The sequence below is a fragment of the Falco naumanni genome, chromosome 12, assembly GCF_017639655.2.
Source record: "Falco naumanni isolate bFalNau1 chromosome 12, bFalNau1.pat, whole genome shotgun sequence".
Lineage (NCBI taxonomy): Eukaryota > Metazoa > Chordata > Aves > Falconiformes > Falconidae > Falco > Falco naumanni.
In genome coordinates, this window is record NC_054065.1 from 6,693,178 (window position 1) to 6,708,339 (window position 15,162).

Genomic DNA, 15,162 nt, shown 5'->3' on the forward strand with positions numbered 1-15,162 from the left:
TGGGTAGTCCTTCCTTGGAGTTCTTGAACACTGAGAATACAATCTTGTACACAGTTATAAGGAACTATGAAATGCAGTTGATTTTCACTTGGTAGCTGCCATTTCCCATTAGTGTCTCTCCTGACCGAGTACTAGCAGCTGCTGTTCCAAGAATTTCCGAGTTTTATCTTCTACTAAGGTGGTTCTTATAGTTGTACTATGTTTACTTCTATAGAGTAGCGCCTTACTGCTTGACTGAATTGAAGTATGATGTCTCAAGTGGTTCAGAGCGCTGTTCCTTACATTTGCTGTCGGTAAAGTTGACAGAATTTACTCTTGATAAAATAAAAAAGTTTATAGGGCTGTGTCGTGTAATACAAGGCATGATATTCCAGCTTCTGTCTGCATGACTGTTACTTGCAAATTGGGTTTGCTCTATGTAGTTTTCTGCTTACTTGCAGCTGATAAAAGTCTAACTTTGAGCTTTTTCAGAACAAACTTTATTAACTGTATTAAAGTTTATTTTCAGTAGTTAGTTACTTGCAGAATTGTTTTTAGTTCAAACTCATTTTAACCTGGTTACAGTAACAACCATTTTACTTCTCTCTCTTTATTATTCTTTTACTGTTTCCGTTCCCTACTGCTTGGATATTGATATGATATATAGGAAAAAAAAAAATTGAAGTAATTTGGGGGTTTCCTTGAGCCAGTATATGGAATTGTGCCCTTGTTACTTACACGTTTTCTCATAGTTGTTTTGCGGTCTTGGGTTTCAGCATTTGGATATTTGGAATAGAAGCACTACATAGAAGTGTTTGTTAGTTAAATATGATTACTGTTGAATCTTAACATCAAAATTACCTGTGTTATGCTACGTGGGTCTTTATCTCGTTTTGCACTTTTTTGAAGTTAAATAAGGATAATGACTGCATTTTGAAATGTGTAAGTGTAGTGCCTGACAGAGACACGTTATCACCAACTTGAGTTGTATCCTGAAATTTTGACAGCTCTGTTGCAGTACTTTACATTAACTGGAAGTATGCAATGAGAAATGAGTATGTCTTCCTGCATTCTTATTGTTTTCCTATACCGACTTCTACAAAATTGACTGGATTTCTACATCTTATTAAGAGACTAGTCCTTTAAGATATTTTAGAGTGTAAAAGGCAGCTGTATTCTCAGTGCAGTTTCTGTTGCAGTTCGTCTACTGCAGGCAGTAGCTGCTGACACTTGTTTTTTCCTCTTGATTTTGAAGCTTGAACTGTATTGCTTGGGTTTTCTGTCCAATCCAAGTCTTGTCCTTGCCTGTTGCCATTGTTCCTATCCTGTGTGAAAATAGAATGTATCTCAATTTTTTTTTATTTTTGGGTTTTTGTAAATACTAATTTGGTACTATAGGGCCATTCCATGTCTCTTGTGCATCCTAACATTGTGGGTTAGCTGGAAAGATTTTAATGAATTTAACCTAATTTTCTGCCTTTTGACAAGTGAATGTTTAGTTCCCATTTATGGGGAGAATGATGGACTTCCTCAGTAGTTTTAGGGGTACAATGGTAATTGTCAGTTTGGAGAGAAAAAAAAAGTTTAAAAACTGCAATTGATGTGGAAGGTGACTAGACTTGTGGTTTGGCTTGAAAGCCAACTTGAAGCTTGTAGTCATTTGCATGATGCAAGGTTCTTCTAAGGGGGATGGAGTGATGGAAATCTTAGCAATTAATTGAAGGTTTCTTTTTGCATACAAGGTAGTGTGCATTTAACTTTTGGCATGAATTAATGCTTCCTGAGTTACTTGGAATGATCTGAGGCAAGATCAGTGTTTGTGCAGCTAAATGTTTCACCCAATATCCTAAATCAAGTAATCTAAATTCTTTTGGGGATAAGCAAGAAAAGAGGACATCCAAAGTTTGCTTCACCTTTGTGCAACCACAATAATGCTCAGGTTACATTGCTTTATGCCTGTAGTAGTTTAAAATTGTAAATATGCATTATGTGTATATATGCATGCTAGGTGAACTAGAAGCCATAAGTTTCTTATTGAAAAAAAAAAATATTGGCTGTGCTTTGTTCTTGAACTGGTTCAGTCTCTGACACTACTGGTTACCAAAACTGCAGGTAGTGAATGGGTGTTTCAGTTCTGAAGTCTGCTTACTACTGCTTGGTCCAAAGGCAAAGTTTGGAAGTTGCTTAGTGTTACTGAGTCCCTGTTAAGAGAGCATATGGAGGATATTATTTCTGTAGGGCCACTGATATGTGCAGGCTGATGTGAGCTCCCTAGCTAGGTAGAAATGGAGTATCCACAAGACAGGAAGGGATGAACTTGACGTAGAGAGTTGTGAGGACTCTTGATGGGAACATATATTATTTCATAGGTTGGTTTTTCTTGAAAATACTACTTTTTTAATTTTGTGTGGTTTTTTCCCCTCTTCATTCTTTCTTTCTTTAAGTTATGCAAGGGGATTTCGTGTGAAGGTGTTATTTTGAAAGAGAAACTAGGCTAGGGGCCATATACACAGAGACCAGTGGTTGAGACTAGTAAAGGAATATGGCAAGCTTAGTTTGCTGCTCTCTGAAAGGCTTTTTGAGGATAAATTATATGGGTTTGTCTGTCTTGGTACTGGTCTGAAAAATAATTCTAATTTTGTATATCATGTGTTGGATGTTAAGTGCCTGAACAGTTATGAGGTTCACTAAAGGAAACCAACACAGGTAGCTAAGTAATTATCCCTTAAATAAAAGTTTGCCTTGGTTTTCTTAAAGCAGAATACGGAGTTTGAAGAACAGTAGTAATGAAAAAAAAGAGTAATAGATTTTAGAAATGCTTTTCAGTTGGTATGGAGATCTAAGTTTTTCTCTAGCGCTGATCACTTTTAATTGATGTTTTTGTAGGACCAGCTTCCACTGACCTGTCATGGCATCCAACAAATTTGTCATTAAGGTAAGTAGAATGTCATAGCTTTAATTAAAAAAAAAAAAAAAAGTAATACCACTTAGAATGTGTGTATCTTGACTTTAAAAGTTAATGGTGATGAGGTGTATCCTTCAGGCTTCTGGTCATAGTAGCATATTTTGTATCAGCTTTTCTCTCACTTTGGAAGCAAACTTCTTGAATAGCTGCCGTATCACAGGAGAGTGTGTCTGAGGTCAGCTGAAGATTAAAATCATATAACTAAAAGTGATTAGTTGTGTAGTTAAAATTAGAAATTGCATAGTTTCTCGATAAGTGTTTTCTACCTGAAATAAAATTTATTATTATGATTAAAATACGTGATTCTTCTCTTACTGTAATCTTGTAATATTCTTTGTGTACTTCCCAGATAATCTAAGAGTTCCTGGATTAAGGCGTAACAATGTTTTTTAACTGTTTATCACTTGATTCATTTGCATCTTTTGTTGCTGCTTTTCCCATTTTCAGGGATTAGTTGTCTTATATCCAGTAAAATGCCATTGCAGTTTATTTTGCAGTCTCTGACATTTGGTTATATATCCAAAGAACGATGCCTTTCAAAACATTCTGTAATAAACATAGCACTTCCTCATTCTTCTACCATAACTATTTCAGCTTATCAATAAGTAAAACTATTTGTTCAGTAAAAATTGTGAAATCCCATCTTTTGGACCTTCTGTCTTGTTTCTGTGTCTAGTGTAGTTTAGGTAATGCATACATTTTGAAGTGATTAGCACAATGTATTATTCTCTTGGAAAATGTGTTTTCCAGGAATTTTCTTAACAGAGGAGACATTTTCCTCTGAGGATAAGCTTGGGTTATTTGGAGGGCAGCTACAAAAACCTTCCTGACTGATCAGGCTGTGGAAGCTGCTGAAGCTTGGTTTTGTGGGTAACCAACCTGTTCAACAAGCAGACCAAATGCTTAATTTTTGTGTGTTACGTGTTCTTTTCCAAGGAAAAATGCTGTCATTTAGTGGGACGTTTGCTTTAATCTTTTTAATGTTTAACATGATTGTAAACCTTAAATTGCCAGTATAATGTCTATACTATTCACTGCTTCTGAATTGATACAGGAGTTAGGAGAAATTTCTTTAATTTTGAGTATATTTTAGTTGATACGCTGAGTCTGTATGTCACCGATATGGGTAACAATAGGGGCTGAGCCTGAAGGCATTGTTTTTCTCAGCTGAGAACTCTCGATATCATCAATATTAGTGTAAGCACCCAAGAAAACAATTGGTGTGAGTTGAAACATCTTCGCTAGATAAGAAGCCTGAAGATGTTTGATTACTGACCTGCATTATTACAGCTTGCTGATTCAGCGTAGACACTGTACTGGTATTCAGAATGTACCCTGGCAATCACTAATTAGTTCAACATCACTGAGTATCTGAGCAAATGGATCGGTTCTCATTGTGCTATTCCTTACATACAAACACATGCTCAGACAGAACTTCTGAGAGTGCCAATGAGATATTTTCTTTGTGATAGTATTTGAGAAATGAGGATACATTTTTGCATCTGCTGAATGCTGAAAATTAACTTTGCCTTGACTGAAATGTGTCAAATATATAATGTAAATATGTGAAAAGCTGATTGAAATTCACTTTGTGCACAGATGCTAACACTTATTAGACTGGGGATTTTGTGTGTGAATATTACCTTTTTTCAGGACTGTTCAACTTTCACATAAATTTTTCAAGAAAGATCCCTGTGCCTAAGATTCTTCGTTAAAAGGCAGAAAATATTCTCACACCTTTCTGCAGGGGGAGTATAGAAAATACTATATTCTTACTTACAGGTTCCTTGTGTTTGAAATAGGGGTATTTTACAGTCTGTTTAGTTCATGCTTTGTTTTCTGTATTGTCTACTTTTAAGTTTTTTTGATTTTGCGAGCATGTGTATTTTAATCTTTTTGGTAAGATAGCGAAAAGTACAGCTTATCAGTCGTTCAAGTCTTAGCTGACTGGGGCGTAATTAAGAGGAAAACACCTATAATGTGTTTAATGGCTTTGCTTCTTAACAACATGTATTTGATGTGAGAGTCTCTGTACCTCCAGTGTAATGCTCAGTTTTTTCAGTAGAGGGAGTAGTTTCCTTATTTTTGAAAGGTGATCCTACACTTGGTTTTATGGGCAATTAACAGCGATTGAAATAAAATAATTGATGCAGTAAAATAGCTTTAAACCTTAATACAAAAACCTACAGTTAGGTCCTAAACATGCTTTCTTCACTTGCCAAGTGGCTGGATGCTATAGTGTTGTGATGTGCAATAGATAATATTTTATGCAAGTTAATTTGATTGGCAATTTTCAATTTCAGGAAATACTGATGCTGCATAAAGCATTGCATGGTAAAATACCCCCAAATCTGGAAAAAAACCCATACAAATTGAATTAAGTTTTCTCTGTGTGTTGCTAAAATATTTTACTGCTGTTCTGAGATATAAATCTTAACTTTAATTGGTGAGGCTTAAAGCAAAATCATGAACTCTGTATGGATTTGAAAAATAGCATCACTAGGGCCTTGTTTAAAATTTTGGACAAGCTAGAAAGAATTGCTCTTCCAGAATTGTGTAAATTGACTTTATTCATGCCAAACTGCAGAGCTAAATTTAGTATTTTTTATGGCTGTAATAGAAAAATCTAATTTACGGTTTTCTGCAATTCATTCATTTGCCAAACACTGAAGACTTGAATTGTCTTATATTGAATTGAACAACTTAAATAGCTCAACTCAAAGGGAAGCTTTTTTTACTTTGCCATTTCCTACTTTGAAAAATTAAGAGCTCTGTTCTGTCTCAGATTTGTAGGTCTTTGCTAGCACATAGATTAAGATAACTATAGTTTCGGTGTTCGTTCTGGTCAGCCAGCATACTTTGCAGTCAGATTTTCAGCAGTGTTCCTTGTTATCAATTTAAAATACGGCCTGCTGGAAGTGTATATGAAACTTTTTGGTTATTCCTACTTCAAACTTTTTGCTTGCTTTAAATTGCAAGTTCCTTTGAAACAGTGAACACGTTTTTCTGTTTTATATTGGGCACAAAGATGGAAGTACTGGAAATGATTGGACAGAAAAATGACAGTGTGACTGTAATGTGGTCAATTTCCCCCTTTGTTTTGCTTTTGTATGTTTCCTTTGTTATGTTGATGTATCTTAATGTAACCATTAAGATACTGATTTATAACTAAAAGGCATCTTAACATCTGTGTCATAGAAGTACTGGATGAAAGAGAGTGCGGGTAGAAAGAATGTTGATTATAGGCCCTAACAGTAGGCAGAAGGAAATGGAAAGATATCTTTCCATCAGACAATACACTAGGATGTACTGTACAGGTAGTTTTAGGGTCTGTTCACAGCTATGTAGTATTGTTGTGTTTGGTCTGGAATAAGAAAGTGAGTAGTTTAATTTGAAGAGGCTTTTTCTGATATTTCCCTGTGTGTTTAAATATGTTAATAGATTTCTAATGCTACACTTCACCATATCGCTGGCGTTTTGTTTTTTTTTTTTTTTAGCTACCAGTTGAAAGGTAATACAGTGATAGTATCTCAACAAAGATTTCTGTATTGAATGTGTCTGTTTGGATGATTCTTAGGTGACGTCTAGGTGGGATGGAGAGATTAAAGTTCTCATTCCTCTGAAGTATGTCCATTGAATTAGCTGATCAATATTTCTGTATATATTTTGCCCAGTGAGAAAGTGGTATGTTTGCTTCTTGTGAGTTGTTTGGAGTGAAAAAAGCTAGGGAGATGTAGGTTTTCTAATCTTATTTATTTTCTCTCCTGTATAATGAGTAATGGAGGATAGTAAATGCATTTTACTGCTATGTTAAGACTATAGATACATGAATGCCGTGCTCTCAAGTGGAGAGCAAGAATAAGGAATACTATTTGTGTTTAAAATTTTTTTGCGTGTTGTGACTGCTCAGAGTTACTAGACTGATACTACAGATTCTTTTCTTACATACATAGTTTTGAACTTGTTAGCATGCACATTTCTAGTTTCAGTACTAGGTTTTTTTAGAGTGCTTTGTTAAGATTAATAATAAATACAGTATTTTCTCATGCCCATTTCTTTTCCCCATTGCAAAACTAAGACATTTGTATAGGAAATTCTTGTACCTGGAGTACTCAACTTATGTTTCAATAGAAATGTGCTATAATTAGGTTTTCTGCAATTAGATGGAATTTGTAAAAGTATTCTAAATCTTCAAAGTAAGGTACTGGTGTTCTCCAAACTGATTAAAGGTTGTTGAATTTTACATGTTCTGTAGGTTCATATGTTTACTTTTTGGGTCTTCAAAAATTAAGAAATAGTTGTATTAACCATTAAACAGTGGTTTTCTAGAGATGGAGTTCTAAAGTGGCATTGCTCAGAATAACTATAAATACAGGTTGGTTGGAATTTTTACCATCAAATAGCATCATATGCTTCACTCGGCTGTGATATTTATTTCTATATAAATGCATAAAATATGATACTTGTCTAAAAGGGCTTAAAAGTCTTAAAGAAGAACATAAAAAGGGACTGGGTGGCAGGGGACAATATGGTGTAAGATAGGAAATAGAAAAACGGTGGATAGAGGGGCATCTATTTAGTTTTCTTAATTCTGCATTTAATTCTCAATTTCATGGGACCAGATATGGAATAACTGAAGTGATGAGTAAATAAATCCCAGAAGAAAGAAACCAGGAAGTTGGGAAGTAGAAAGGGGAGGAAAATTAAGTGTGCGATCTAATTCTGAACCTTCTGGAGTCAATGGAAGTTTCCTGACTGACCTCAGAGGATTAATTTTCAAGCCTAGGGAAATGATGAGTGGATGAAGAGTTGAGAGATTAAAGTGTTAGCAGAAGGAGAAAGGAATAGGAAGCCAGAGGGGTAAACATCAATAGTGGAAACGCTGCTTTCACGGAGATCACTTCAAATAAGGAATAAAAGGGTAGTTGAACTTGCATTACTTTTTTTGGTAATTCACATAAATCTGGTTAGTTTTAAAGGTACCAATTGTGCCAGAAAATTAGGCTTTTGGTAATTGTGAGCACTATACTATTGTGGCAGTGATATGGGATCCTAAATAAACACCATATCAAGTGGTACTGATTTTTTTTTAAGATGTAATTAATTCAAAGATGTAATCTCTGTAATATTTGCTGTAGGCTTTACTTCTGACCAGTGCTACCATATTTTACACCTCTACTCTTCTGCTCCTTAGAGATCTTGGTGGTACTGCCTGCTTGACCCCTGAGTCCAGCAGCGAAGGAAGAAGGGATGGGAAGCTTATATGCAGACTTCAGTCTCCGAGTCCAACAAAGCATCAGGGATTAGCAGAGATGCTGCATGGGGTCACTAAACGTCTTTAGGTCCTGGGAGAGGCTTCAGCTTGCACTGTAGGTGAAATACTTCGATTCTTTCCAGTGAGTTCAGATGGAGGTTAGTAGGCTGGGAGGTCAAGGGATCCATGTTTCATGCAGTACCTGGTAATGCTGTGTACAAACAATTTCAAGATGCAGTCTTTGCTTTTGATGTTAGTATCATGAAAATTTAATATAAAATATTTTTTAATTATTCACGTGGCCTCTCCCCACTCTGGACAACATAAATGGATTCCAGTATGTGGAGGTTATCTGAGGATTTGATACATAAGTGTTCTGACTGGACTATGGAGAAGAGAGACTGTAGGAAGTGGACTGGGAGAAGAGACTGACAGCGTATTTTTATTTTTTCCTTATGTTTCAACCATGTAGATCACAACTTCCTTAAAAGGAGTCTATTTTTAAAAGCAAAATTATTGCTTAGTTTCAATTCTTAAATAAAAGCTTTGTTTCTGGACATTTTGTGTTCCCTGCAGCTCTGATTCAGCTGTGACTCTGCAGTATTTTTCTTGACTCAATAGCCAGACTTTAAATGGTACCACAGGACATGGCACCCTATTTCAGTTCTCTGCTGCAGTCATTGCTAAGCATTGATGACGCTCAGCTATTGTGAAAACCCTTTAAACTGCTGATAAAATGATGACTCATGGTCACCTGATGAAAACAGATTCATTACCATGACTCCAGATACTTTAGATCCCATGTGTTTCACTTCCCACACTAGTTATTCTAAAAGGGATGACGATGCAGTTATTTTCTAACAGTTGACAGCTGCTCAATTAAGCTGTGACAATGTGGTTGGCAAAAACTATAAATTCCAGACTTTTTTAATAATAGTTTAAGGAACTAAAATCTGTGTGAGCTATGAAGAAGTTGCCAGCATTTTTTGAAGTGTTATTTGGAGTGTTTTCTAATCAGATTATACATTTTAGAATTCATTTACCATTACTGAATTAAGTTCTTTTTACAGTGGATCTGACCCAAACCTCACTGAAGTCAGTGGGCTTTGGTTCAGAGCCTGTAGGAGTATATTGGTAGCACACTGTACCTAACTAAGGACATACTAATTTATTTTATGAACAGCCCTCCTCAGTTCAGTTTATCTGTCTTTTTTAAATGTAGTCTGTTTGTCTATAAAGAAGTTAGATTGGAGAAATACTGGAAAGTGATACAGCCAAATAATAAAACATAAATCCAAAAACAAATTCCAATTTGAAAAGAGTAAAATGAAACTCCCTGTGTTGCCAACTTGTGATTACCCAGGGACTGTGAAAAGATGGATAAAGTGAAAATAGAACTATGAAAAAACCCATTAAATTAGACTTTAGGTGTGTATGATTCTGTATTACGAAGCAGAAAAAGGTTGTCAACAAGTAATTGAATGTGTAGGGTAGTGTGGGATGGCTCATTCACGCTTATGTGTTCAGGAGTTCGGTGATTTTTGCCTTACACTAGTTTCCCTGTGGTAACTGGAAATATTTCTAACTTGAAATGCTGTGAGACACCATGCGTAAGAAAATTAAAATATGAATTGATTTTGAATGTGTATGACTAAAAATTTTGCTAGAATGGATAATGATCATTAGAAAACTTTGATTTTTCTCTTTCTTTTTAAACAGATTTTGACTAATAAAAATTCATGCTTTAAAATTTAACATGCAGATTCCTACACTTTTGTAGTTATATCTCCATTTCTGGGTTTTTTTCGATTTATTTTCCAGCTGACTCATTTCAGACTTAAGTGATAAAAGTTATGTATTTATTCTGTACTAAAACCTGGGGCCCATCTAGTTTGAGAAAGAATGGTCTGACCAAATTGAATGTTAACTTCAGATACTAAGAAAAGAAGGTGGGAGCGAGATAAATTTCTTAAATGCTAAAGTATCAGTCATACAAATGATGCCAACAAATTATATATGGGGAAATAATAGCTTGTTTGTGTGGTGGTGGTTTTTTCCCATGAATCTCTTCGCCATTTTCATTACCACAAGCAGTGGTAGTAATGAAGAAGCAAAAAGTTGCAGATTTAATAATGAAATGTAGTAATAATGTCAGAAACACATTTGAAAAACAAGCTATGCTATGGAGTGAAATGGTATCTGAATTGACAAAAGAACTCCTACTATAGAAGGCAAGTTCTGTAGAGTTTATCTGTATCCTAGCCCTTCTCCTGTAGTATGTTGTTCTATCCTTCTGTTTTATAACAGAATCTACTTTTGTCTTTGTGTGATACTGAATGAACAGAAAGAATAACCACTTTTACATAATGAAAAACCCCTAGGTTTGCTGTAAAGGTTCCTTTAGTCATACAGACAATTGGTAAATGAAGATAGGTCTTGCCAAGCCATGGTGTCTGTACCTTTGCGTATTAAGCTAACCTACTTTTTGTTTCCCTGCTTCATAGAACGCGGTATTTTTAATGCAGCCTACACAAAAGACAACTCTGCCTTCTTACTACAAAACAGTATTTGTTGGTGAGAGATTTTCTCTTGGGAAAGTGGGGAAAAAGTCGTTTGTGGTCTAGATCATGTGCAGATGGTTTTGAACCAGAATCTTAACTTCAGTGATTTGAGTTCTTCAGGATGGTCTCTTCCTGTTGGCTATGTACACTTTGCTAGGGAATTATGGTCTGTTTATGAAGCCTTACAAGCAAGTGTCACCTTTCTTGGTTTTGTAGCTTCATTGAGGCTTTGCTCTTTCTGCTGTCTGTACATTTTACAGACAGAACCTCCTTGCGTGATATCCCAAATCTACAAGCTTCAGCAAAACAAAAGATTTTATTCCTTTTTTTGTGTAACCTACCATGTACATATGAAATAGCATTCAAGTGGAGGATCACTGTAAAGATGTTTCATCAAATGCTCATTGAAGAATAGTTGTTAGTCTTGAGGGAGAATGAGGGAAAGAACAGAGGTAAGAAAAAATGATGTAGTGGTTTTCACATGAAAAAATGTGACATACCAACAGAACGTTTTCTCAGCGTTTTCGTATTGTTGATGACTGAGATTTGAGGATATCTGTAAAGGTACTTCAAGACCTCTATCCTCATTTTACTCTAAAAACCTGTAAAATAACTAAACTAAGCTCTATTCCACATGCAGGGTCCTCTTTGCAAGGCCCTTTTGAGTTTCCAGGAAGTAGTAAGGTGCCTGGCATATCTGACACCACTCAACTGGTGAAACAATAGTTTATATAAGATACAGTTAAGTACAGCCTTTAAAGTTCAAGCCAATATTCTCCTATTTTAAACTTAGAGGGCTGTCTTTGTTCATTGAATATACTAGTGATTTAATAGCACTCATAATTAACCAAATATACATGGTCATGGTTTATCCTGCTTTGTATCATACAGATAAAGGCTGATAGAAGAGAAGTGTGTAGCTCTGAACATAAAATATTTGCTGAACTAAAGAGCTGGGAAAGAGCTGAGTTTTGGGCCATTAAGGAGGGTCTGCTCAATGCCAAGATCCTAGGATTTGACAGTTGGTAGGATCATGCAGTACATAACTCTGCGTTCTTTATTTTGACATTTCTGTAGAATAAAAATAGGAAGGAGAGTAATATAAGTACCACTGCCATAGTGCGTTGCCTTGTCATAATAAGGTAATCTTCAGTAGTGGAAAACAAGCTTATAAAGAGTTATTCCCTTTGTGGTAGTCTGTAGGTCTCTGGTTCTTACTTTGCTGGATGTTAAACTGTTACATAGTTGCAGTCTGTGTCTTAGGGAATTTGCAAACAATTTAAAAGATGAGTAAGTGTGACACATCAAAAGTTGAAAATGAAGCCCATGATTTAAAAAAAAGCAATCAAACAAAAACATATTATCACCTCAAACAAGTACTGAGTCCAGAGTGTTTGTAGGATAATAAAAAATACCGAAGAGCAGTGACTGGTGATTTAATCATCATTGGCTGCCATGAGCGTCCCAGCAGAGAAAAATCTTACAGGAGGATTTGGAATAAAAGAATAACATTGGTTTATAGATACCTTCAGAAAATTGTTAAAATTTGTCATTAGTTTTAAATCTTTGTATGTCAATTTATGCATCTTTCAGGAAATGGAACCAAGTATTTTATTTTGCTTTTATTGGTGAAAACACAGGGTGGCGTTTAGAGGTGACGTAAAAAGGCTTCTTAAAAGTCTTAAAAGACAAAATTAAGGAAAATATTTCTTTGCTTGTGTCCTTAACACCTGACTTCATCTACCTAGATACTAGGGACTTTACATTGATTCAAATGGTAGTTTCAGAATAAGCAACATAATGGTAGTTAAGAAGGTAAGCTCATTCACTGTGAACATCTGCTTTATAGTAATGCCCAAATCAAAATCTTCTCTGCTGCTGGCTGTCGTCATGTTGGTACTTGATTTTGAAATACTACTTCTTTAATCTTTGGATTGCTATGCAGATTTAGTGGTTAGACCTTCGTCAGCAAGTGGTGTATGTATTTCTCTAATTTGGCCATCTGCAAAGCAGTTCAGTGATCATCAAGATGTTTAGAACAGTTCCCTTGTCTTTTCAGTAATAGTTTGGATCTCTTCAAAAAGTTAGTATATTCCATGTTTAAATGGTAAAGTAGTGAGATATTAGTCCAAATGTGTTAAAATCTATATGTAGTTTAAATGTAATGCTGTCTGTTATCTTACTAGTGAGGTGGAAACCAGCAAGGTTTCTTTCAAATGGTAGTTCTGTTGTGGGCTGTGTGATGGAGGTTCCCATGTAACTAAGGTGAGGATTCCAGGCTTCTCCACAAAGTGAAAATACTATAAAAATTCTATTCTGTTGAGAACTTATTCTCAGCAGTGAAGACCTCCTTTGCTTTTATTTTCGTGTTTGTAGCAGCACCTTACAGAGACTTACAAATTGGGTGGAACTAGGGAAAGGGAGTAAAGTGAAAAGTGACAGGGATGCGGAGCAGGCTGTGGAAGGTCAGGGTCCTCTGGGGGGTGCAGCTTTGGGATAAGCTTTCACCTGTGTAACTGTTGTTGAATAGCAGGGGTGTATGTTTAACTTCTTAAATTGCATATTATAAGCATGAAAATGTAATAATGTCCCATTAATATTCTAAAGAACAGATGTTCTGTATGTGAGCAGGTAATGAGATTGGAATGGTTATACTGCTACCTAAACAGAAAGAAAATCTGTCACCGAATACTTGTGTATTCTGGAGTTTCCCTCAGTGACTTCTGTAGGAAGCTTCTACAATCTGGCATTATAAAAAAATAAATTCTCAGGCCTTACTTTGTTGTTTGCAGCTGTCTTCAACCATTCCATTAATGTTTCTGGACTACAGCAAAAGCCAAATGCTTACAAGTAACTCCACGCTGAAGAAATGCATGGCATAAAGCTTTATTTAACTAAAAAAACCCCAGAAAAACAACCAGCAAACCCCTAAACTCTCTGTTAAAAGAGTCCAGTCATGGTGGGATACCATTCTTGTATTCTGCCTTTGCAAGATGAAGTTTGGTCTAGGAGGCCAGTGATATGAAAGCAGTGGGCACATCGATGAGGTGGTGCTAGTGGTGGTGGGGGACCCTACCAGTGCAGGGGGAGGCTCCAGCACCAGGCTGGGCTCAGGCAGCAGCTCCCGCAGGGGAGGGGTGGCCCTTGGCCTGTGGCCCAGGCTTCACCCAGCTTGCAGCCTGATGTGGGAGCGAGACATGCTGCGTGGTTTTTACCTCTCCGGTGTGTTCAGCTAACTAGTCCCCCTCTTTAAAAGACAGAGAAATGGAAAGCGGCATTAGGTCATTTCAGTTCTGTCTAGTTAGAGCCTTACTGTTTCCTTAGAGGAAACTCAGAAGAACCCCTTCCAAGGGTCATTTACTGTTTGTTTTTATAGTGAATTACCCTTCATATATATTTCTTTTCCAATGACTTCTTGATCATGTCTCTAATTTGGGAAGTAGACTTTTGGTGGCATGTTTATTTTTCTTAAAGACTTAGGGAACAGAAACACAACCTCATGAGGTATGTGTGTCCCAAATGGAATTAGAATGGTCCCACAGTGTTAATTGTGTTAATCCATTATATCTGAGTTTTCCTTCTAATTTTAATCCTGTAATTTTCGTGAAGAAATGTTTTGCAGAGCCTTGCTTTCCATATGCAAATGAACGGGGGAGGAGGCAAATAGAACCAGAAACCTGTCTCTGATCTTTTTACACTCAACATTCCTCATAACAAACTTTACTTTCTATCTGTCTTTTTTTTTTTCTCAATTTGACCATAGAAATTTCAGCCATGGAAGTGGGGTTCACAGATAGATGCTGGCCTCTGCTTTTTATTGCTGGCTGTGAGAAGAAATCCCAATTAGTGTGAAAAATATTGAGAATTCTTGGATGGAGTGATTGAAGAAAATATTTTTATACTGCATATTTGACTTTTAAAATTGCATGTTTTATTACTAGGCATAGTGTGGGAAGATGGGACAGTTTTGATACCCTTTAGCTGTGGCAGTCTTTAGATACGTATGTGAATAGTAAAGCCACTAATTGATCTCTGTGTGTTGCAGATAGCTTGCATCTTCTTTCCCCTCATGGTTTCACAGTGCCCTCCTCAGTAAACTATGACAGCAGTGTAGGACTTTGGGTTTTATTATAAAAAAATAACAATAACCAGTAGTTTTGAAGACATTCCAGTGATTTCTAAGTAAATCAGCAACATCAATTTATGGCAAAAATTTGCTAAAAATTAAAATTGGAGATTTAATCCACTCATGTATTAGGGCTGTGATATCGTAGTTACAGTTGTAATAAAAATTAATTACATACATCTTACATGCTAAAAGAATGAGTGAAGTTGCCATCATTGCAGATTGTCTTGGGTTTTAATGAATGGCAATGTTTGTTGTTTTTAATTTCTTGTATTTT

General features: G+C 36.0%; 1 protein-coding gene across 1 annotated transcript in view; it reads left to right on the forward strand.

Moving 5' to 3' along the window:
- The window catches only part of LOC121096475 (SLX4 interacting protein), a 78,977-nt gene that overhangs the window by 3,279 nt on the left and 60,536 nt on the right, over positions 1 to 15,162 (forward strand). Inside the window, exon 3 of the mRNA XM_040612433.1 lies at positions 2,866 to 2,914. Coding sequence (XP_040468367.1) covers positions 2,888 to 2,914 — 27 coding nt within the window. The 5' untranslated portion in view covers positions 2,866 to 2,887. The remainder of the gene's footprint in view (positions 1 to 2,865; positions 2,915 to 15,162) is intronic.